At 48.5% G+C, this 21,615-nt stretch overlaps 1 protein-coding gene across 1 annotated transcript in view; it reads left to right on the forward strand.

Moving 5' to 3' along the window:
* The first annotated feature begins 6,038 nt into the window (after nucleotides 1–6,038).
* Nucleotides 6,039–21,615, forward strand: part of polr2b (RNA polymerase II subunit B) — a 64,842-nt gene continuing 49,265 nt past the window's right edge. The window contains exons 1-4 of the mRNA XM_038792609.1: nucleotides 6,039–6,199; nucleotides 16,510–16,582; nucleotides 21,223–21,373; nucleotides 21,463–21,575. Of these exons, the coding sequence (XP_038648537.1) occupies nucleotides 6,175–6,199; nucleotides 16,510–16,582; nucleotides 21,223–21,373; nucleotides 21,463–21,575 (362 nt within the window). The 5' untranslated portion in view covers nucleotides 6,039–6,174. The remainder of the gene's footprint in view (nucleotides 6,200–16,509; nucleotides 16,583–21,222; nucleotides 21,374–21,462; nucleotides 21,576–21,615) is intronic.

The raw sequence follows: 21,615 nt of genomic DNA on the forward strand, positions 1-21,615 counted from the left end.
GAGCAGACATTCTAAAGCACTGTGACTAAAACCGGTTACACACAGGGAAATTAGTTTCATCACTCAAAGCTCAGAGATATAAAGTATACAATGGCGACTGACCAGAATGGAAAAGATTCATTTGGGAAGGCACCAAACAGATTGGGAGACTTTGTTGGAAACACGCAGAGGTGAAGTTGAGGAGCTAGAGAGAGCGGGCAGACATCCAAATAACTCATCTGTACTAGATAGCGTTCCTGTCATCGAACCAGACAAGGCGGCTGCATTTGTGGGGATTACAAACTGGCTGTGAAGTGAGCAGCCTAATTAGACCAAAAGAGAAAATACTGGAAAATCTCAGCAGGTCTGGCAGCATCTATAAGGAGAGAAAAGAGCTAACATTTCGAGTCCGATGACAAAGAGTTATCAGACTCGAAACGTTAGCTCTTTTCTCTCTCCACAGATGCTGCCAGACCTGCTGAGATTTTCCAGCATTTTCTCTTTCGTTTCCCATTCCAGTATCCACAGTAATTTGCTTTTAGCCTAATTAGACCAACAGGTGAATACTGAGGAAGGAGCAGTGCTCCAAAAGCTAGTGATTTGAAACAAACCTGTTGGACTTTAACCTGCTGTTGTAAGTCTTCTTTCTGTGCTCACCCCAGTCCAACACCGGCATCTCCACATCATAATTAGACCAAGACTGAGGATCTTTATGCTAAGCTTACTGGTGGTTTGACATTTACTAAACTAGTAAATCAAGCTGAATTGCAACTGGAATTAGATGAGTCCTCTCGAGAGTAGATGACCATCAACACGCTCAAGGGCTTGTATGAATATATCCGTTTCCTATTGGAGTTTTCAGCGCATAATAGAAAATTTATTACGGGGAATACCCAGTGTTGCAATTTATTTAGATGATGTACTAATTATTGGTTCTACAGGAGAGGATGACTTAGCCAACAGGAGGTATTAAATATGTTGACAAACACTGGTATGTGCTTAAGAAAAGTGAAATGTATGTTTCAGGACAGCGAGGTGGCCTATTTGGATTACAAAGTAGGAAAAGGGCTGTGCCCCTTGATGAAAAAGTAAGAATCATATGGGAAGCACTTTCCCCAAAAAATACTACCGAGGTGAAGTTATTCTTGGGAGTGATAAACTATTATGGTAGATTCATCCCAAATTTGTCTACCTCATTAGCACCTTTCATACCTTACTGAAGAAACACCAAAAGTGGTTTTGGAGGGCTCCTCAAGATGAGGCTTTCAATCAGGTAAAGCAACAACTTCTGTCCATTGCTCTACTGGTCCATTTTGACACGATAAGGGAGCTTGCCCTTACCTGCGATGCATCTCCATATGGAATCGGAGCCGTACTTAATCACAGATTAAATGATGGAATGGAGAGGCCAATTACTTAGGTGCCCAGAACCCTCTCTGAGGCAGAGTAGGGAATCTATCAAATCAGAAAAGAGGGTTATGGTCATGTTCAGCACTAAAAAATTCTACCAATACATATATGGAAGGCATTTCACAATAATAATAGACCATAAACCATTACTAGGGTTATTCAAAGAAGATCAGGCAATCCTTTCCATTGCCTCTGCTCAGACACAACATTGGGCATTAATGCTCTCAGCATAAGAGTACACATTGGAGCAATGACCTGGGACACAGATAGCTAATGCCAATGCTTTGAGTTTTCTTCCATTACCCGTAGGTTCAACACCCCCACCGGTATCAGAAAGAAGACTTTAAACATTTTATAAACACTGCCTGTATCCGCAAAACACATCAGAACTTGGACACAAAGGGACCCTGTCCTGTCAAATATCAAGAATATGGTGTTAAGCGGGGGTTACAATGGTCAAGCTTCAGAGGCAATGAAGCCGTAATTGACCTGTAAAGATGAACTAAGTTGTGAAGACGATGTGCTCCTTTGGGGGTCATGAGTAGTTGTTCCCAATCAGGGAAAACTATTATTATTGGAGGAATTGCATAACGCCCACCCGGGCATATCTAAAATGAAAATGTTGGTAAGAAGCTACTTATGGTGGCCCGGCATTGATGCCAATATAACGGAACTAGTCGAACAATATGACCAATATCAGGAACAAAGTAGCTTACCCGCTGCTGCCCCTCTGCACCCATGGGAATGGCTTGTTAACGCTTGAGTGAGAGTACACATTGACTTTGCAGGTCCTTTCATGGGCTCAATGTTCCTTTTATTAATGGATTCACACTCAAAATGGATGGAACCATTGGCAGAACTATTGATGGGACAACAGCTTTGCACCAAGTTAAGCTCGTAATTTCCACATTTGGTGCAGATGGTCGAGCCCCAACCGGAATGCAAAAAAGAAATTGCGATGCCATGAGGTCTGAGACTGCTCAAGAGGGTGACACAGTCTATGTACGGAATTTCAGAAATGCCTCCAGTTGGGTTCCAGGAGTCATATTAGAAAAAATGGTGCCTGTATCCGATATGGTCAAAGTCCAAGGGAAAATTCCTGAGGGAACACCTAGACCACCTCAGAAGTGGGGAGCCTGTCCCCATTGAGGCCTCATCTCTGACCACAGTGGTGACCATCGCTGGTAGAGGGCTACCACCCGTAGAGGACCCTATGCCCATCTCTCCCAAGTGAGGACTTGGCAGAGGAACAACATTGGTGACCCTTAGGCACTCACTGAGGAAGCAAAGTTTGCTGATATGCTTCCCACCTCCCGATCAGACTCCGCATGCCCCAGAGTCAATGCCGAAAGCGGAGGAGACATCCTCGCCATGGAGGCATTGAAGGTGAAACAGGCTTGAGGAGGGAGGGATGTTATCATGACCGTGAAGGCCATGGTGAATCGTTGATTGATCTCCCCAAGGGATTCGTGGAATATGAGTTCACCTGTTCAGTGGGTGGAGGCTCACCCAATAGGAATTGTTCAGTGGGAGTTTAAAACCTGAAGCCCAGACCTGAACCGGCGTTCCTGATGATCGCCGACCTGAGATGCAAGCATTGTAAACCGCGGCTGCAGCTATTTTCATTTTCCAAATAAAATAGAGTTTGCATGAAGACTGGTCTTGGTGGAGTTATTACAATTAACATATGGAATCACCCCATTCTCAACAATAGGTATGACCCTGGCAGGACTGCTAATGGGATGTCAGTTGCATATCAGACTGAGTCTCGTACTCCCAAATGTAGCAGAAAGAGTGGTGTAATGACCCGACGTGGCCATGAGGATACCCTGATTCATCTCCCCGTAGGACTTGTGGATTATGAGCTTCCCCGCTTGTGGGCAGCGGTCCGCCGAGCTGGGGCTCATAAGAAGTTTGAACTGCAGAACATTAGTAAGAGACTCGATGGAACTGAGGAGAGAATCTTGACTGTTAAAAATGTAACTTCCTCAGTTGAGGCCGACTTGCAATCCTTGGAAAATCATCTCCATGGTATGTCAGAATTCTTGGATGATCTGGAGAACTGAGGGCGGAAGAAAAATGTGCCCTGGCCTGCGATCGGGGCCCACTGATCGGCGAGCCAGCCTCTCTGGTTGGGGGCCTCCTTTCCTACGCACCGGCCCCTGTAGACCTGCGCCATGTTGCGTCAGGGCTGGCGCGTTGAAGGAAGCCACTGCGCATGCGTGTGTTTGCGCCGGCACCACTGCCCGTGGGGGCCAGAATTAGTCCTGGGAGCGGCCCGTTCACGCGACGGCGTTTACGACGGCGTGGACACTACCGCGGGATTGGAGAATCCCGCCCCTGGAAACAGTTTTGACAACATTTTTAAAAATGTGTTTATTTATTAATTTTTTACAATTAAAGGGCAATTTAGCGTGGCCAATACACCTATCCTGCACTTCTTTGGGTTGTGGGGGTGAGATCCACGCAGACACGGGGAGAATGTGAAAATTCCACATGGACAGTGACCCGGGTCTGGGGTCGAACCCGGGTCCTCGGCGCCGTGAGGCAACAGTGCCACCCCGACAACATTTTAAACTCCTGTCCTTGTTTTCACTGGCCCCTATAACAACCACCTTTTTTTGCCTTCTGGGTTGGACTCAATCTTTAATTCATGGAAATCGAAGGGACCCGAGCTCTTTGGTAACCTGTTCATGGAGGGAAGGTTTGCCAGCTTCAGAGAGTAGCGAACAAATTTCCGCTACCCGACTCTAGTCGTTTTCGTTACTTTCATGTTTGCGATTTCTCTCGTACTGCTTTCTCTTCCTTTCCTCTGGCTCCACCTTCCTCCTTGATGGAGAGGATTCTGTACTCAGGTCAGCTGGGCAAGGGGTCTCTCTCTGTCTTATTTGGCCACATTCTCACATCTGTTTCCTCCCCACTAACAGGGTGAGGGCGAAATGGAAGAGTGAACTGGACCCCGTACTCAGGCTTGGAGAGAGGCCCTTTACAGGGTCAACTCCACCTTTTCATGTGCCCGGTTGAGCCTAATTCAGTTCAAGGTGTTACATAGGGCACATTTGACCAAGGCAAGGATGAGTGTGCATTTTCAAAATGTTGAGAACAGATGTGACTATTGTTCGCCTGCCTCCACAGATCACACACATGTGTTTTGGTCCTGCCCCAGACTTGCAAACTCCCCCTGTGGCATCTCTACACCCTTGGGAATGGCCGGGGCACCCTTGGGCCCAGGTGCAAGACAATCTCTTTAGCCCATTCTTGGGTTTGATGTTTGTTGTCCTGCTGGACACCCACCCAAAGTGACTGGAGGTCCACAGGATGGTGACAATCACCTCCCAGGCAGCCATCGAGAGATCCCGTGGTTCTTTTTCCACCCAGGGAATTCCGGAGGTACACGGGGCCGATAACGAGACCTCTTTCACGAGTGAAGAGTTTGCTGCTTTTGTGAAGGGCAATGGGATTCGACATGCCCACATCGCCCCATACCATCCTGCATCGAATGGTTTGGCAGAGAGGGCTGTGCAGACGGTTGAACGGGGGCTCAAGAAATAGACATCCGGCTAGAGGCACACATGACTGGCAAGAGTGTGTTTATATCCCAGAGACAGGGAGCCCCCCCCCCACTGAGTGTGTTTATATCCCAGAGACAGGGAGCCCCCCCCCCCCTCCACTGAGTGTGTTTATATCCCAGAGACAGAGAGCCCCCCCCCCCACTGAGTGTGTTTATATCCCAGAGACAAGGAGCCCCCCCCCACTGAGTGTGTTTATATCCCAGAGACAAGGAGCCCCCTCCCCCACTGAGTGTGTTTATATCCCAGAGACAGGGAGACCCCCCCCCCCCCACTGAGTGTGTTTATATCCCAGAGACAGGGAGCCCCCCCCCCCCACTGAGTGTGTTTATATCCCAGAGACAAGGAGCCCCCCCCCCACTGAGTGTGTTTATATCCCAGAGACAGGGAGCCACCCCCCCCCCCCGCAACTGAGTGTGTTTATATCCCAGAGACAAGGAGCCCCCCCCCCCCACTGAGTGTGTTTATATCCCAGAGACAAGGAGCCCCCCCCCACTGAGTGTGTTTATATCCCAGAGACAGGGAGCCACCCCCCCCCCCCGCAACTGAGTGTGTTTATATCCCAGAGACAAGGAGCCCCCCCCCCCACTGAGTGTGTTTATATCCCAGAGACAAGGAGCCCCCCCCCCCCCACTGAGTGTGTTTATATCCCAGAGACAGGGAGCCCCCCCGCCACTGAGTGTGTTTATATCCCAGAGACAGGGAGCCCCCCCCCACTGAGTGTGTTTATATCCCAGAGACAGGGAGCCCCCCCCCCCCCCACTGAGTGTGTTTATATCCCAGAGACAGGGAGCCCCTCCCCCACTGAGTGTGTTTATATCTCACAGACAGTTCCCCCCCCCCAACTGAGTGTGTTTATATCCCAGAGACAGCCCCCCCCCCCACTCTGAGTGTGTTTATATCCCAGAGACAGCCCCACCCACTCTGAGTGTGTTTATATCCCAGAGACAGCCCCCCCCCCCCCACTCTGAGTGTGTTTATATCCCAGAGACAGCCCCCCACTCTGAGTGTGTTTATATCCCAGAGACAGGCCCCTCCCCCCACTCTGAGTGTGTTTATATCCCAGAGAGGAAGAGGCGGCGCATGCGTAGTGCGCACCGGAGCGGCTGTTCGGTGACGGAGCCGCGGATTCAATCGGACTCCATCCGTCCGTTTATCGGGTTGGCACCGGCCGCTCTCTTACTCCATCCTCGTTAACGCACCCTTGGCTGTCGGGATGTATGATCCGGACGAGGGCGAGTGCAGAGCTTGACGTTTGAATCGGCGGGTTTGCGATGCTCTGGGTTGGGGGGAGGATTGAAAATGGCGGCGGCCCGGGAGCTGGACCTGGAGCCCGGGGTTGGGAGCTCGGGCAGGGGCCTGGCTCTGGTTCAGGCCTCCATCCCAGCTGTGTTGCTAATCCAGAGAAGGCTTGTTAAAAAAGGAAAAGTGAGCAATGCAGAGTGATGTGTCTGGTCTGCAGAATGATGCTTAATATAAATAGTTTAGGTCGCATGTCGGGTTTTCAAACTCTTGTCAACATTGTCAGTCAGCTGTGGTTCAGAGGGTGAACACTGTTCTTGCTTCTACGTTCAGGAGGCCCTAGGTTCAGGTCCTGCTCCAGGGCCATTCGTGCAGCACTGAGGCAGGGCTACATTGTCAGGAGTTCCTGTCTTTTAGATGCAATGAGCCCTGCCTGCAGTACAGTGGTTAGCACAGTTGTTTCAGAGCTCCAGGGACCCAGGTTTGATTCCTGCTTGGGACATTGTGGGTGCGGAGTCTGCACGTTGTCTGCTTGCGTTTCCTTCGACAAGTCCCAAAAGACGTGCTGTTAGGTGAATTGGACATTCTGAATTCTCCCTCTGTGTACCCGAACAGGAACTGGAGTGTGGCACCTAGGGGATTTTCACAGTAACTCATTGCAGTGTTAATGTAAGCATACTTGTGACAATAATAAAGATTATTATTGAATTGTTTTTTGGAGCCAGCTAGGAGATGGATTAAGGGCTTGCCCTGTCTACTCTACACATTGGTTTTGTTACTCTGAGAAAGGAATAACATTTTAAAAAAGTAATAGCGCCCACTGCATTTTTCAGGCGAGCTGAGCTCCCCCAGGTGTCCAGACCAGTAGTTATCTTTCAACCAGCATCACAGTTTATGAGGCTATTAACACATTGCTATTAACATTTGATGGGGTTACTGGGTTATGGGGATAGGGTAGACGTGTGGGCTTAAGTAGGGTGCACTTTCTGAGGGCTGGTGCAGACTCGATGATCTGAATGGTCTCTTTGGGTGGCACGGTGGTTAGCACTGCTGCCTCACAGCTCCAGGGTCCCAGGTTCAATTCCGGTCTGGGGTTACTGTATGGGAGGAGTTTGCACTTTCTCCCTGTGTCTGTGTGGGTTTCCACTGGGTGCTGTGGTTTCCTCCCACAGTCCAAAGAAGTGCAGGTTAGGTGGATTGGCCATGCTAAATTGCCCTTGGTGTCCAAAAGGTTAGGTGGAGTTACGGGGATATGGTGGATGTGTAGGCGTAAGTAGGGTGCTCTTTTCAAGGACCGGTGCAGACTTGATGGCTCGAATGGCCTCCTACTGTAAATTGTATGATTAGGACCTGTTGTGCTCAAATAGGCTCCTGTATTTCGTGTATTACAATCGTAATTAAATGCTTTTGACTTTTGTGAGGCATGTGCTGTATGAATAGAAGCATAGAATTGCTACATGGCAGAAGGGGGCATTTGGCCCATTGAGACTGCACCCACCCTCTGAAAGAGCACACTACCTAGGCATACTCCTGCCTATCCCCGTAACTCCACCTAACCTGCATATATTTGGACTGTGGGAGGAAGCAGGAATACCCGGAGGAAATCCACGCAGAGACTGGGAGAATGAATAACCCTGATCCTACCTCTCTTTCCCCCCCCCGCCCCCCCCCAATGTCCCTTGATCCCTTTAGCCCCAAGACCAAATCTAATTCCTTCTTGAAATTTAACAAAATTTTGGCTTCAACTACTTTCTGTGGTAGCGAATTCCACAGATTCACCATTCTCTGGGTGAAGAAATTTCTCCTTGCCTCAGTCCTAAATGATTTATCCCTTATCCTCAAACAATGACCCCTAGTTCTGGACTGTCCCACCATCAGGAAAATTCTTTCTGAATCTACCCTGACTAATCCTGTTAGAATGTTGTAAGTTTCTATGAGATCCCCGCTCACTCTTTTAAACTCCAATAAATATAATCCTTTTTTTTCAATCTTGGCCAGTCCCACCTCCCTCCACTACGCCTCTGCCTCTGGCAGGGTCCTCCCGACCCTCAGCAACTTCCCCGCCCATAGAGAGTCCGAAATGATCGCGACCAATTTCTGAAAAAGGGCCTTTGGTGTAAAGATCGGGAGAGCCTGAAAGATAAACAAGAACCTCGGCATAATATTCATTTTCACCACTTGGACCCGACCCGCCAACGACAACTGTAGAGTATTCATGCTCTTAAGATCCTCCCTGGCTTCCTCCGCCAGCTTCCGTCCACTTATGGAGCCCCATCCATTCTCTCGCTACCTGAATCCCCAAATACCTAAACCTATCCCTCGCTACCGTAAATGGCAGCCCTCCCCCCTAAATTTGCCCGCCGTCCCAACTCATTCACTGGGAAAACCTTGCTTTTCCCTACATTCAGTTTATACCCTGCAAACATTCGGGAGGCAGAGGGGGTCATAGATAGGAGCTTCAGGGAAGTAGTTACACCAAAGACTGGAGATAGATGGGTAACTGTAAGAGGGACTGGAAAGAAGCAGTCAGTGCAGGGACCCCCTGCGGTCGTTCCCCTGAGTAACAAATATACCGTTTTGGATACTTGTGGGGGGGACGACTTACCAGGGGTAAGCCATGGGGTACGGGCCTCTGGCACGGAGTCTGTCCCTGTTGCTCAGAAGGGAAGGGGGGAAAGGAGTAGAACATTAGTAATTGGGGACTCAATAGTCAGGGGCACAGATAGGAGATTTTGTGGGAGCGAGAGAGACTCACGTTTGGTATGTTGCCTCCCAGGTGCAAGGGTACGTGATGTCTCGGATTGTGTTTTCCACGCCCTTAAGGGGGAGGGGAGCAGCCCCAAGTCGTAGTCCACATTGGCACTAACGACATGGGTAGGAAAGGGGACAAGGATGTCAGGCAGGCCTTTAGGGAGCTAGGATGGAAGCTCAGAGCGAGAACAAACAGAGTTGTTATCTCTGGGTTGTTGCCCGTGCCACGTGATAGTGAGATGAGGAATAGGGAGAGAGAGCAATTAAACACGTGGCTACAGGGATGGTGCAGGCGGGAGGGATTCAGATTTCTGGATAACTGGGGCTCTTTCTGGGGAAGGTGGGACCTCTATAGACAGGATGGTCTACATCTGAACCTGAGGGGCACCAATATCCTGGGGGGGGAGATTTGTTAGTGCTCTTTGGGGGGGTTTAAACTAATTCAGCAGGGGCATGGGAACCTGGATTGTAGTTTTGGGGTACGGGAGATTGAGAGTATAGAGGTCAGGAGCACAGATTTGACTTCGCAGGAGGGTGCCAGTGTTCAGGTAGGTGGTTTGAAGTGTGTCTACTTCAATGCCAGGAGTATACGAAATAAGGTAGGGGAACTGGCAGCATGGGTTGGTACCTGGGACTTCGATGTTGTGGCCATTTCAGAGACATGGATAGAGCAGGGACAGGAATGGTTGTTGCAGGTTCCGGGGTTTAGGTGTTTTAGTAAGCTCAGAAAAGGGGACAAAAGAGGGGGAGATGTGGCGCTGCTAGTCAAGGACAGTACTACGGTGGCGGAAAGGATGCTAGATGGGGACTCTTCTTCCGAGGTAGTATGGGCTGAGGTTAGAAACAGGAAAGGAGAGGTCACCCTGTTGGGAGTTTTCTATAGGCCACCTAATAGTTCTAGGGATGTAGAGGAAAGGATGGCGAAGATGATTCTGGAAAAGAGCGAAAGTAACAGGGTAGTTGTTATGGGAGACTTTAACTTTCCAAATATTGACTGGAAAAGATATAGTTCGAGTACATTAGATGGGTCGTTCTTTGTACAATGTGTGCAGGAGGGTTTCCTGACACAATATGTTGACAGGCCAACAAGAGGCGAGGCCACATTGGATTTGGTTTTGGGTAATGAACCAGGCCAGGTGTTAGATCTGGAGGTAGGTGAGCACTTTGGAAACAGTGACCACAATTCGGTGACCTTTACGTTCGTGATGGAAAGGGATAAGTATACCCCGCAGGGCAAGAGTTATAGCTGGGGGAAGGGCAATTATGATGCCATTAGACATGACTTAGGATGTGTAGGTTGGAGAAGTAGGCTGCAAGGGTTGGGCACACTGGATATGTGGAGCTTGTTCAAGGAACAGCTATTGCATGTTCTTGATAAGTATGTACCAGTCAGGCAGGGAGGAAGGGGTCGAGCGAGGGAACCGTGGTTTACCAAAGAAGTGGAATCTCTTGTTAAGAGGAAGAAGGAGGCCTGTGTGATGATGAGGCGTGAAGTTTCAGTTGGGGCGCTTGATAGTTACAAGGAAGCGAGGAAGGATCTAAAGAGAGAGCTAAGACGAGCAAGGAGGGGACATGAGAAGTCTTTGGCAGGTAGGATCAAGGAAAACCCAAAAGCTTTCTATAGGTATGTCAGGAATAAAAGAATGACTAGGGTAAGAGTAGGGCCAGTCAAGGACAGTGGTGGGAAGTTGTGTGTGGAGGCTGAGGAGATAAGCGAGATACTAAATGAATACTTTTCGGCAGTATTCACTTAGGAAAAAGATAATATTGTGGAGGAGAATGCTGAGACCCAGGCTATTAGAATAGATGGCATTGAGGTGCGTAGGGAAGAAGTGTTGGCAATACTGGACAAGGTGAAAATAGGGAAGTCCCCGGGGCCTGATGGGATTTATCCTAGGATTCTCTGGGAAGCCAGGGAAGAGATTGCTGAGCCATTGGCTTTGATTTTTAGGTCATCGTTGGCTGCAGGAATAGTACCAGAGGACTGGAGGATAGCAAATGTGGTCCCTTTGTTCAAGAAGGGGAGTAGAGATAACCCCGGTAACTATAGGCCGGTGAGCCTAACGTCTGTGGTGGGTAAAGTCTTGGAGAGGATTATAAAAGATACGATTTATAATCATCTAGATAGGAATAATATGATTAGGGATAGTCAGCATGGTTTTGTGAAGGGTAAGTCATGCCTCACAAACCTTATCGAGTTCTTCGAGAAGGTGACTGAACAGGTAGACGAGGGTAGAGCAGTTGATGTGGTGTATATGGATTTCAGTAAAGCGTTTGATAAGGTTCCCCACGGTCGGCTATTGCAGAAAATACGGAGGCTGGGGATTGAGGGTGATTTAGAGATGTGGATCAGAAATTGGCTAGTTGAAAGAAGACAGAGAGTGGTAGTTGATGGGAAATGTTCAGAATGGAGTTCAGTTACGAGTGGCGTACCACAAGGATCTGTTCTGGGGCCGTTGCTGTTTGTCATTTTTATAAATGACCTAGAGGAGGGCGCAGAAGGATGGGTGAGTAAATTTGCAGACGACACTAAAGTCGGTGGAGTTGTAGACAGTGCGGAAGGATGTTGCAGGTTACAGAGGGACATAGATAAGCTGCAGAGCTGGGCTGAGAGGTGGCAAATGGAGTTTAATGTGGAGAAGTGTGAGGTGATTCACTTTGGAAAGAATAACAGAAATGCGGAATATTTGGCTAATGGTAAAATTCTTGGTAGTGTGGATGAGCAGAGGGATCTCGGTGTCCATGTACATAGGTCCCTGAAAGTTGCCACCCAGGTTGATAGGGTTGTGAAGAAGGCCTATGGTGTGTTGGCCTTTATTGGTAGAGGGATTGAGTTCCGGAGCCATGAGGTCATGTTGCAGTTGTACAAAACTCTAGTACGGCCGCATTTGGAGTATTGCGTACAGTTCTGGTCGCCTCATTATAGGAAGGACGTGGAAGCTTTGGAACGGGTGCAGAGGAGATTTACCAGGATGTTGCCTGGTATGGAGGGAAAATCTTATGAGGAAAGGCTGATGGACTTGAGGTTGTTTTCGTTAGACAGAAGAAGGTTAAGAGGTGACTTAATAGAGGCATACAAAATGATCAGAGGGTTAGATAGGGTGGACAGCGAGAGCCTTCTCCCGCGGATGGAGGTGGCTAGCACGAGGGGGACATAGCCTTAAATTGAGTGGTAATAGATATAGGACAGAGGTCAGAGGTGGGTTTTTTACGCAAACAGTGGTGAGGCCGTGGAATGCCCTACCTGCAACAGTAGTGAACTCGCCAACATTGAGGGCAGTTAAAAGTTTATTGGATAAGCATATGGATGATAAGGGCATAGTGTAGGTTAGATGGCCTTTAGTTTTTTTCCATGTCGGTGCAACATCGAGGGCCGAAGGGCCTGTACTGCGCTGTATCGTTCTATGTTCTAAACTGCCCCAGCAGGCTCATAATCCTTCCCATATTCTCCAGCGGATCCAAAACATACAGCAACAAGCCATCGGCATAGAATGACACTCCATGCTCCCTCTATCCCCTCATAATCCCCTGCCACTCCGCCGACCCCCTGAAAGCCATCGGCAACAGCTCTTAAGGCCAGCACAAACCGTAACGGTGACAGCGGGCACCCCTGCCTTGTACCCCTGTGTAAGTCAAAGCTCTGCAAACTCATATTATTTGGCCTGACACTCGCCTTTGGTGCCACATACAGCAACCGCACCCATGTCTGCCACAAATCTCGGCCCAAACCTTCCCAAAACCTCAAACAAGTATCACCACTCCACCCGATCAAATGCCTTTTCCATGTCTATGGACAATACCATCTCTGGTATCAGAGCCCCTGACGGATTCATCACTACATTCAACAGTCGTCTTATATTACTTGCGAGCTGTCTGCCCTTCACGCAACCACCTCCGGAACACAATCCTCCATCTCTTCTCCCCCCCCCCCCCCCCCCCCCCCCCCCAACAATACTTGGCGTGCCTTAAACAAAATAATTTCCCCCCGGACCACTGCCTTCAGTGCTTCCCAAAAAATGGCCGCCGACACCTCCCCATTCTGATTCAACTCCAAATACTCCTTACTCGCCTCCCACACCTTATCACCAAAACCTTGATCCACCAACAAACCCGAATCGAACCTCCACCCCGGCCTCTGCTCGCGTCCCAATCTAAACCAAATCTCCAGCCAGTGGGGTGCATGGTCCGAAATATCTATCCCCGTATACTTTGCTGCCTCCACCCGAACCAAAACCCCCCGACTCGCTACAAAGTAATCAATCCTCGAATATATCTTATAGTCGTGTAAAAAGAAGGAATATTCCTTTCCACCTGGGTTCTGAAAGCGCCATGGATCCACCATATCAATCCTCTCCGTAAAGCCCCAGCTCCCTCCGAATTTGTACCCTACCTATCGACCTGGGAAGTGACCTATCCACCCTCGACTCTAGGAAACAGTTAAAATCTCCTCCCATGATCAACAGGTGCGTGGCCAAATCCGGGATCGCTGCCCCCTCATAAAACCCACATCATTCTAATTTGGGGCATACACGTTTACCAACACCACCGACTCCCATTCCAATATCACAATCACATATCGCCCACCCGGATCGCACACCTCCTTCGCACTTCCAAATCCCATTTTTTTTGCTCATTAAAATCGCCACTCTCCTACATTTCGAATCAAACCCCGAGTGAAAAACCTGCCCCACCCACCCCTTCCTTAAGCTAACCTGGTCCTTCACATGGAGGTGCTTCTCCTGCAGAAAGACCACCCCCGCTTTCAAGCTCCTGAGTTGTGCGAATACCTATGACTCTTTAACTAGCCCATTCAATCCCCGGACTTTCCAAGTTACCAGCCTTACCGGAGGCTTACGCCTCTGATCCCCTCTACCGTCCGTCACCTTCCCCATTTAACTCCTGCCCCCTTAATTCCACCCTATACCTAGCCCATCCCAGATGGCCCCTTCTCCACCCCTGACCATGTCACCTCTCAGCCCCCCCTCCCCCTGGGGCCACTCCTCTCTGCCTTCTACCCCACCACCTCACTTCTGTTCCCAGCCTCACCTGCTAGCACAACGGCCCCTGCCCAAAGGCACCTTACAATGACCTCCCCTCCCCCTGCTCAGCTCATGGAGAAGGCAGAATGCTGACCTTGTGCTCCTCCACACAAAAATATCGCCTAAACGCCAGGCCGCCTCCCCCAAAAGCAAAGAAACAAATGCTAAATACAAACAGCCCCATAAAACAGGAGGTGGGGATGGGACATCCATCCCCCACATAAACTTTTCATCCCTTACAATCCCAACATCAAACAATAAACCCAAAAAATGACCCCCTCCAAAATGGAGGGGACGAAAATCCCCCAAACCCTACCCCAGTTTCATGTTCCCAACCATTACAGAGTGCCAGCACCCCAGTTCTCAAACATTGTCCACTCAGTTCTCCCCCAGTTTATGCTCCTTAATGAAGTCTTCAGCCGTTTCTGGGGTCTCGTAATAATGCTCCCGGCATCCGAACGTCGCCCATACTTTCACCGGATAGAGCAGCCCACACCTGATCTGTTGCCCGTACAGCACCGCCTTGGCCTTGCTGAAACTTGCCTGTCGCTTCGCCAACACTGCTCCAATGTTCATATAAATTCGTACCTTGTTCCCTTCCCACTCGCATGCTTCTCCCTGGCCCAACGCCAAATATTCTTTCTCCGCAAGCTTCTGGCTCAGGGACCTATGTGCTCGGTCCACTTCAGGGGCCTTATCTAACACCCTTTCCTCCGCCAGCATCTTCAAGATGTACCTCGTGGCACTCACACCTTCCACTCCTTCAGACAGCCCCACTATTCGCAGAGTCTGCCTTCTCGAGGTATCCTCCTGCTCCTCCACCTTTGTCTTCAACTTTTTACACAGGTCCCCTAGGAGGTCAGCGTCCAGAGCGACGACATGATCGCTGTGGTCTGAGATTAATGCTTTGATCTCCTGAAACTGCGACCCCGTGCTCCTCCAAACACTTCTCCATCTGTTCCAGCGAACTCTTCAGGGATGCTACAGCTCCTTTGATGGCCTTAGAGTGATCCTCCGCATTTCCTTCCCCTGCTGGCGGAATTCCTCCTTAATAAAAGCCATCAACAGCTCCAGCTGGGGCCTTCCACCTTGTACCAGCCTTTCCCCCGCAGCCATCCTTACACTGGCTGCTACCTCACAGGTTTCCTCCAACTCTTTGGCTAGGTCTCTCACCGCTGCCAGGTTTGGTAACCAGCGGACATACCACCCCTGGGGAAAAGTACTCCCCCCAACCTTCACCTCTGCCTTTTCATCAAAATTCCACCCACTATCGGGTGAAAAGAACTCTTTCCTCTACCTTCAAGCAGAAGTAAGAAGTCTTGCAACACAAGGTTAAAGCCCAACAGGTTAGTTTCAAACACGAGCTTTCGGAGCTAACCTGTTGGACTTTAACCTGGTGTTGTGAGACTTCTTACTGTGCTCACCCCAGTCCATCGCCGGCATCTCCACATTCAAGCAGAAGCTACTCTCTGTGCAACCACTCACACCATGGCCGCCACCGGAAGTCATTCATAAACATGTATAACTCTCTTTCCTAACATGTCTATTCTGTGTCTACGCAATGTCTTTAATGTCTTTCCAGTAGTGTGGATACCCAAAATGCCTTGTAGACTGCAACTTGGGCCGTACCAATGTTTTGTACAAATTTTATCTATTTATTTTTTATTCTTGTGCTCTATACTCCTATTTCTAAAACTCAAAATAGCGTTTTTTTTGATGACTGCATCTACTAGTACTTTCACGGAATTATGCATTTGAACCTCTTGGTGTCTTTGTTCATCTGTATCATAGAATCCCTACTGTGCAGAAGGTGACCATTCGGCCCATCAAGTCTACACCAACCCACCGGAAGAGCACCCTATCCTCGGCCCACTCCAGTATTTTTTAATTGCGTATGAACTGCCATTATTTGTTCCTTTTCCCAAAATGTCGAAACTCTCATTTATCGAGTCTCCGTTTCCTTCTCTTGGGAGGTGCTGGCAAAATCATTGTTTAAAATGCATGAACGATAACATTCATTTGATTTACTTAGGATGGACTAATGAGGAAGGTATAAAGAAAATTAACCTCTAAAGTCTAGAAAACAGGTATTTTGGGATGCGGAACCTGTAAAATAACAAAATAATTGTGTTATTAAACAACTGATCGTGATTCCTAGGGTATGCTGCTTCATAACATTAGCTCTAAGTAGTTAGTAGAATCCTCAATAGACCGAGAGGAACTTATCTCACCTGCCTGCCCCCATTGCCCTCCCTCCATCACTCACCCAACTTGTGAGCATTCTGTTACCTTTCCCCCTCTGTGTATTCTTGCTCAAATTGCACCACCCAATAAAATGTGACATTTGGTGTTTTCTCCTAACTGCAGTGCCAGCAATGGAATTGTGGTGGGCATTGAATGGTTATGATTGCTGCTTTTGAATATCACTTGTTGGTAATGAGCTGAATATTTTATATTGTTGTGCGATATGGTGACTTACTGACTTGAAAATTGAGAATCTGTTACTATTTGATTTCTAGATACACAATATGATGAAGATGATGATGAAATCACCCCAGATTTGTGGCAGGAGGCATGTTGGATTGTTATCAGGTAAATAAAGTATCTGTTGGACTTGGATCAAAATAAATGACTATAAAACAACCAGCTTTGACCAAGGGTCATATGGACTCAAAACATTAGCTTGTTTCTCTCCTTACAGATGATGCCAGACCTGCTGAGATTTTCCAGCATTTTCTCTTTTGGTTTCAGATTCCAGCATCCACAGTAATTTGCTTTTATATGAAACAACTGTATTTTGTAAAATGATCTACTGTAACAGTTTGTTTGCATAATATTCAGAAATTGCTGGTAAGAACTGGTATTCACAAGGAATAGTGCGGGGGGTGATAGCGCATGGGGGCACGAAATGGAGACCGTGTTCGCGCCGCCGTGAACGCTGTCGCGTTTTACGATGGCACGGCACGGGCACTACCGATTCTGGCCCCCATGGGGGGCCAGCACAGAGCTGGAACGGGTCATGCCGCTCCAGCCTCCCTTCCCAGCGCCGCACCAACCCGCGCATGCGCAGTTGGGCTTGCGCCAACCCGCAAATGCACGGGGTCTTCCTCAGCGCGCCGGCTCCGACGCAACATGACGTCCCCGACCGCGGCCAGACCCCCCCCCCCCGGGTGAAGGAGCGCATTTCCACGCCCCACAGGTCGCCTCTCGACTCTATGCGCAGAGCTCTTCTCCCCCCCCCCCCCCCCCCCCCCCCCCCCCAGTGTGAACGGCGGCGGTGGGACTCTGCTGTTTCCGCTCGGCCCATCAAGGCCGGAGAATCGGCGCCCGGCCACGGACAGCGGCCCGCGACTGGCGCGGCGCCAGACGCGCCGAGGCAAATGGCGCAGATTCTCCGCTCCTCCGTGAATCGCCTGTCGACGTTGGAACGGCGCCGAGGGAAAAATTGGCGCGGACGGCTTCTTCCATATGGCACGGCATGGGAGAATACCGCCCAGGGTGTCCTTATATGCTGATGGCTTGCTGTTATACGTGTCAGAACCGAGTGTGTCGATAGGGGACATATTGGAGCTGCTTCGAGTGTTTGGGTCTTTCTCGGGGTACAAACTAAATCTAGACAAGAGTGAGTATTTTGTGGGTGTCTTGGCCGGGTGTGGGGGCAGGGCTGCCATTCCGTAGGGCAGGGACTCACTTTAGGTACCTGGGGGTGCAGGTTGCCCGGGAGTGGGGAGGGGGCTCCGCAGGTACAACATTTCGAGTTTGGTGGGGAGAGTGAAAGCTGATCTGGCAAGGTGGGATGGTCTCCCTCTGTCACTGGCGGGTCGGGTACAGGCGGTTAAAATGAACGTGTTGCCACAATTTCTGTTTATGTTTTCAATGCTTGTCAATTTTCCTGCCAAAGACTTTTTTCAGAGAGATTGAGGGAAGGATTACTTTGTTCATATGGGGAGGGAAGGTGGCCAGTGTTAGAAAGGTGCTGTTAGAGGGAAAGGCAGGCAGGGGGTTCGGGTCTTCTGAACCTGATGTATTAATACTGGGTGGCGAATGTGGAGAAGGTGCAGAGTTGGGTCAGAGTGGTTGATTCCCAGTGGGTCAGAATGGAGGAGAGTTTGTGCAGGGGGTCGGGATTGAAAGCACTAGCAACAGCGCCACTCCCGATGGCTCAGGGAGTCCGGTAATAATAGCTTCATTGAGAATGTGGAGGCAGTTTCGCCAACACTTTGGGTTGGGGGCAGGGTCAAGGGAAATGCCGATTCGGGAACCACAGATTTGAGCCAGTGAAGTGGGATGGAAATATTTGGAAATGGGAGGAGAAGGGGATTAAGACAGTAAAAGATTTGTTTCTTAGGGGTCGGTTTGCAGGATTGAAGGAGCTGGAAGCTAAGTATGGGCTGGAGCAGGGGAAATGTTTAGATACATGCAGGTTCGAGAGTTTGCCAGAAAAGAGATACAGAGCTTCCCGGTGGAGCCGGCCTCCACATTGCTGGAGGAGTTGCTCTTGACGGGGACTGGAGAAGAGGATAGTGTCAGCGGTTTACAGAGCTATTTTGGAAGAGGAGAAGGCACCACTGGAAGGGATCGAAGCAAAGTGGGAGGAAGAGTTGGGAGAGGATATGGAGGAGGGGTTCTGGTGTGAGGTGCACCGGAGAGTGAATGCCTCCACCTCGTGCACGAGTTTGGAGCTGAAGGTGGTATATAGAGCACACCTCACAAGGATGAGGATGAGCCGATTCTTTGAAGGAGTAGAAGATGTTTGTGAACGTTGCGCGCGAGGAGGGGGGGGGAGGGTCCCGCTAATCATGTTCATATGTTTTGGTCCTGTCCAAAGCTACAGGATTACTGGAAGGAGGTTTTTAGGGTAATTTCTAAAGTGGTGCACGTGAAACTCGACCCGGGCCCCCGGGAGGCCATATTCGGGGTGTCGGACCAGCCAGGGTTGGAAACGGGTGCGGAAGCAGATGTAGCCTTCGCCTTGTTGATCGCCCGAGGGAGGATCCTGATAGGTTGGAAAGCAACACCTCCACCCTGTGCCCTGGCGTGGTGAGGGGGCCTGTTGGAATTCTTGACTCTTGAGAAGGTTAAGTTTGAACTGAGGGGGAAGGATGGAGGGGTTCTACAATTCATGGGCATTATTCATTATGTACTTTCAAGAACTGGATAACATCGAACATTAGTTGGGGTGGGTGGGTGGGAGGGTTGGGAGGATAGGGGCTGTGTGTGTTAATGGTGACTATGGGTGATCCCTAATTCCTTTTTGTCATTTGTTTGTGTGAACATGCGGGCTAATGTTTGGGGTTTGGTGGGAGAATGGGATCGTTGTTATTGATAGGGGGATTGTCATATTTGTTACTGATTATTGTTTATTGTTGGTGGGTGTAAATGTGGGAGAAAATGTGAAAAAGGAGGAGAATAAAAAATATTTAAAAAAAAAAAGAACTGGTATTCAAAACTATCCCTTGGTCAACATGGCTACTTTGTCAGCATGGAGTGGTTCAGCTCAATTATCGATATTCATTAACCTTGCCTGAGGTTGGTGGGTTGTTGAGGATGAATCTTTCTTACTCTGCTTTAGTGGTTTTGCCTATTAACCATATTGCCTCAGCTCGAACCTGCTTCAAATTTCAACATGGTCTATAAGAGTCAGGAGGCAGAAGAATAAAACATTTGAAATTCTACTTTTAATGCAACAATTTCCGAAGTTCCATTGCTTTTCTTGCATTTCCAATTGTAATCTAATTTTGTTGCATTTTCATACTTTGAAACTCCCACTTGAAGCTGATGTGATTGTTCAGAATCATAGAATCTCTCCAGTGCAGGAAGAGACCTTTCGGCCCGTTAAGCCTGTATTGACCCCCCCGAAAGAGCACTCAGCCCAAGCCCGCAATCCCATCCCATAACTAAGGGGCAATTTAGCATGGCCAATCTACCCAACCTTCTCATCTTTCGACGGTGGGAGGAAACCGGAGCACTCGGAGGAAATCCATGCAGACGCAGAGAGAATGTGCAAACTCCACACCGACAGTCACCCAATGTTGGAATCGAACCTGGGTCCATGATGCTGTGAGGCAGCAGTGCTAACCCCTGTGGTGCTCTAGAGGTCAATTTCCCTTCCAGTATTCAGTAACCCTCTCCTCCCCAACTGCCTCCTCCACCAAGGCATTCAATTGCTCTACTCTGTCATTGCCTGATCCACCTCACAAACCGTCTCAATCTACTTCTAGTGTTCAATCTCTGGTTCACTACTTTCCGGCCTACATTGTTATTCCTCTGATCTTCCATTTGTCTATACTTGCCTGGCCTCTGATTTTCACCAGTCTTTTCTGTGACTCCTTCCTTGATTGTGGCTTGATGGCAAAGGCTTACAGCCTTTTAATCTGGCTGGCAATGGCTGGAAAAGTGAAAAAATAAATGTTAATCAGACCCTGCTGTTAAATTTATTGGATCTGCGAGAAACTGGGTTTCAGGATTGCAGTATGGGCCCTCCCCAACCTCCCTGGAGCTGGGTAAATGTTTTCCAGGTTTACGATAGACACCTCTTTATAGTGGGGTATAATTTTAACCCATAGCAGCCAATGCAAAATCATTCTTTAGAAAAGAAAATATGTCTTTATTTTTTGCCAACAATGACTACATCCTGTAGTGTAGTTTACCTTTGGGTGAACTACAATGTTCTTTAATTATAAGATGTTTGAGCTTGTGACTGCCATTAACTCTATTTTCCCACATATGCTTTGACTTTTCACCTCCACTATTTTACCTTTAACTGATAATAACTATGTGGAAATCTGTTGAGCACATTGTTTCAAAGAAGACTTCTGTATTACATTACAAAGCTGGTGGGAAGATAAATTGCAGGATGAAAAATGAAGAACTGTATGATGGATGAAGGAAGGATGAGGTATTGACTGGGCAGGGGGAGGGGAAAAATGGTTTAGCAATATTCTGCGCTTTCCCAAATAAATTTATAGCCCCAGCATTTGAGTACTATTTTCTGGGAGTATGGTAAATGAGCCCCCTAAAAAGAAGGCTCTACTGAATCTGACTTTTAAATGAGAAAACTCAAAACTGAATTAGCTTTGAAAAGCTGGTTTAAACTGGAACAAAATCCTATTTGCCTATGAATTTGACCAGAAAGTATTTTACCATGTGGTGTTTTGATTCTCGGTAACAAGTTGGATTGCCTTTACAACCTATTCTTTAAAAAAATAATAATTAGGATATTTGTTTTGCAGCTCCTATTTTGATGAGAAAGGTTTGGTTCGGCAACAGTTGGATTCATTTGATGAATTCATCCAAATGTCAGTACAGAGAATTGTGGAAGATGCTCCTCCAATAGATCTCCAAGCTGAAGCTCAACATACTACCGGGGAAGTAGAAGAGCCGGTAAGCAAACCCCCAGAAGGAAATATGCAATTATATTTTTAGTAGTTGAATTGTGCATATGTATAATACTTATTATTTTCGTGTTCCAGCCCAGGTTCTTACTAAAATTTGAACAGATCTATTTATCCAAACCAACACATTGGGAAAGGGATGGGGCACCATCTCCAATGATGCCAAATGAAGCTAGGTTGCGCAACCTTACGTAAGTTTCCTTGGATTCCTTGCAGAGATGGAGCCAATCT

This window comes from Scyliorhinus canicula, chromosome 3 (genome assembly GCF_902713615.1).
Source record: "Scyliorhinus canicula chromosome 3, sScyCan1.1, whole genome shotgun sequence".
NCBI lineage: Eukaryota > Metazoa > Chordata > Chondrichthyes > Carcharhiniformes > Scyliorhinidae > Scyliorhinus > Scyliorhinus canicula.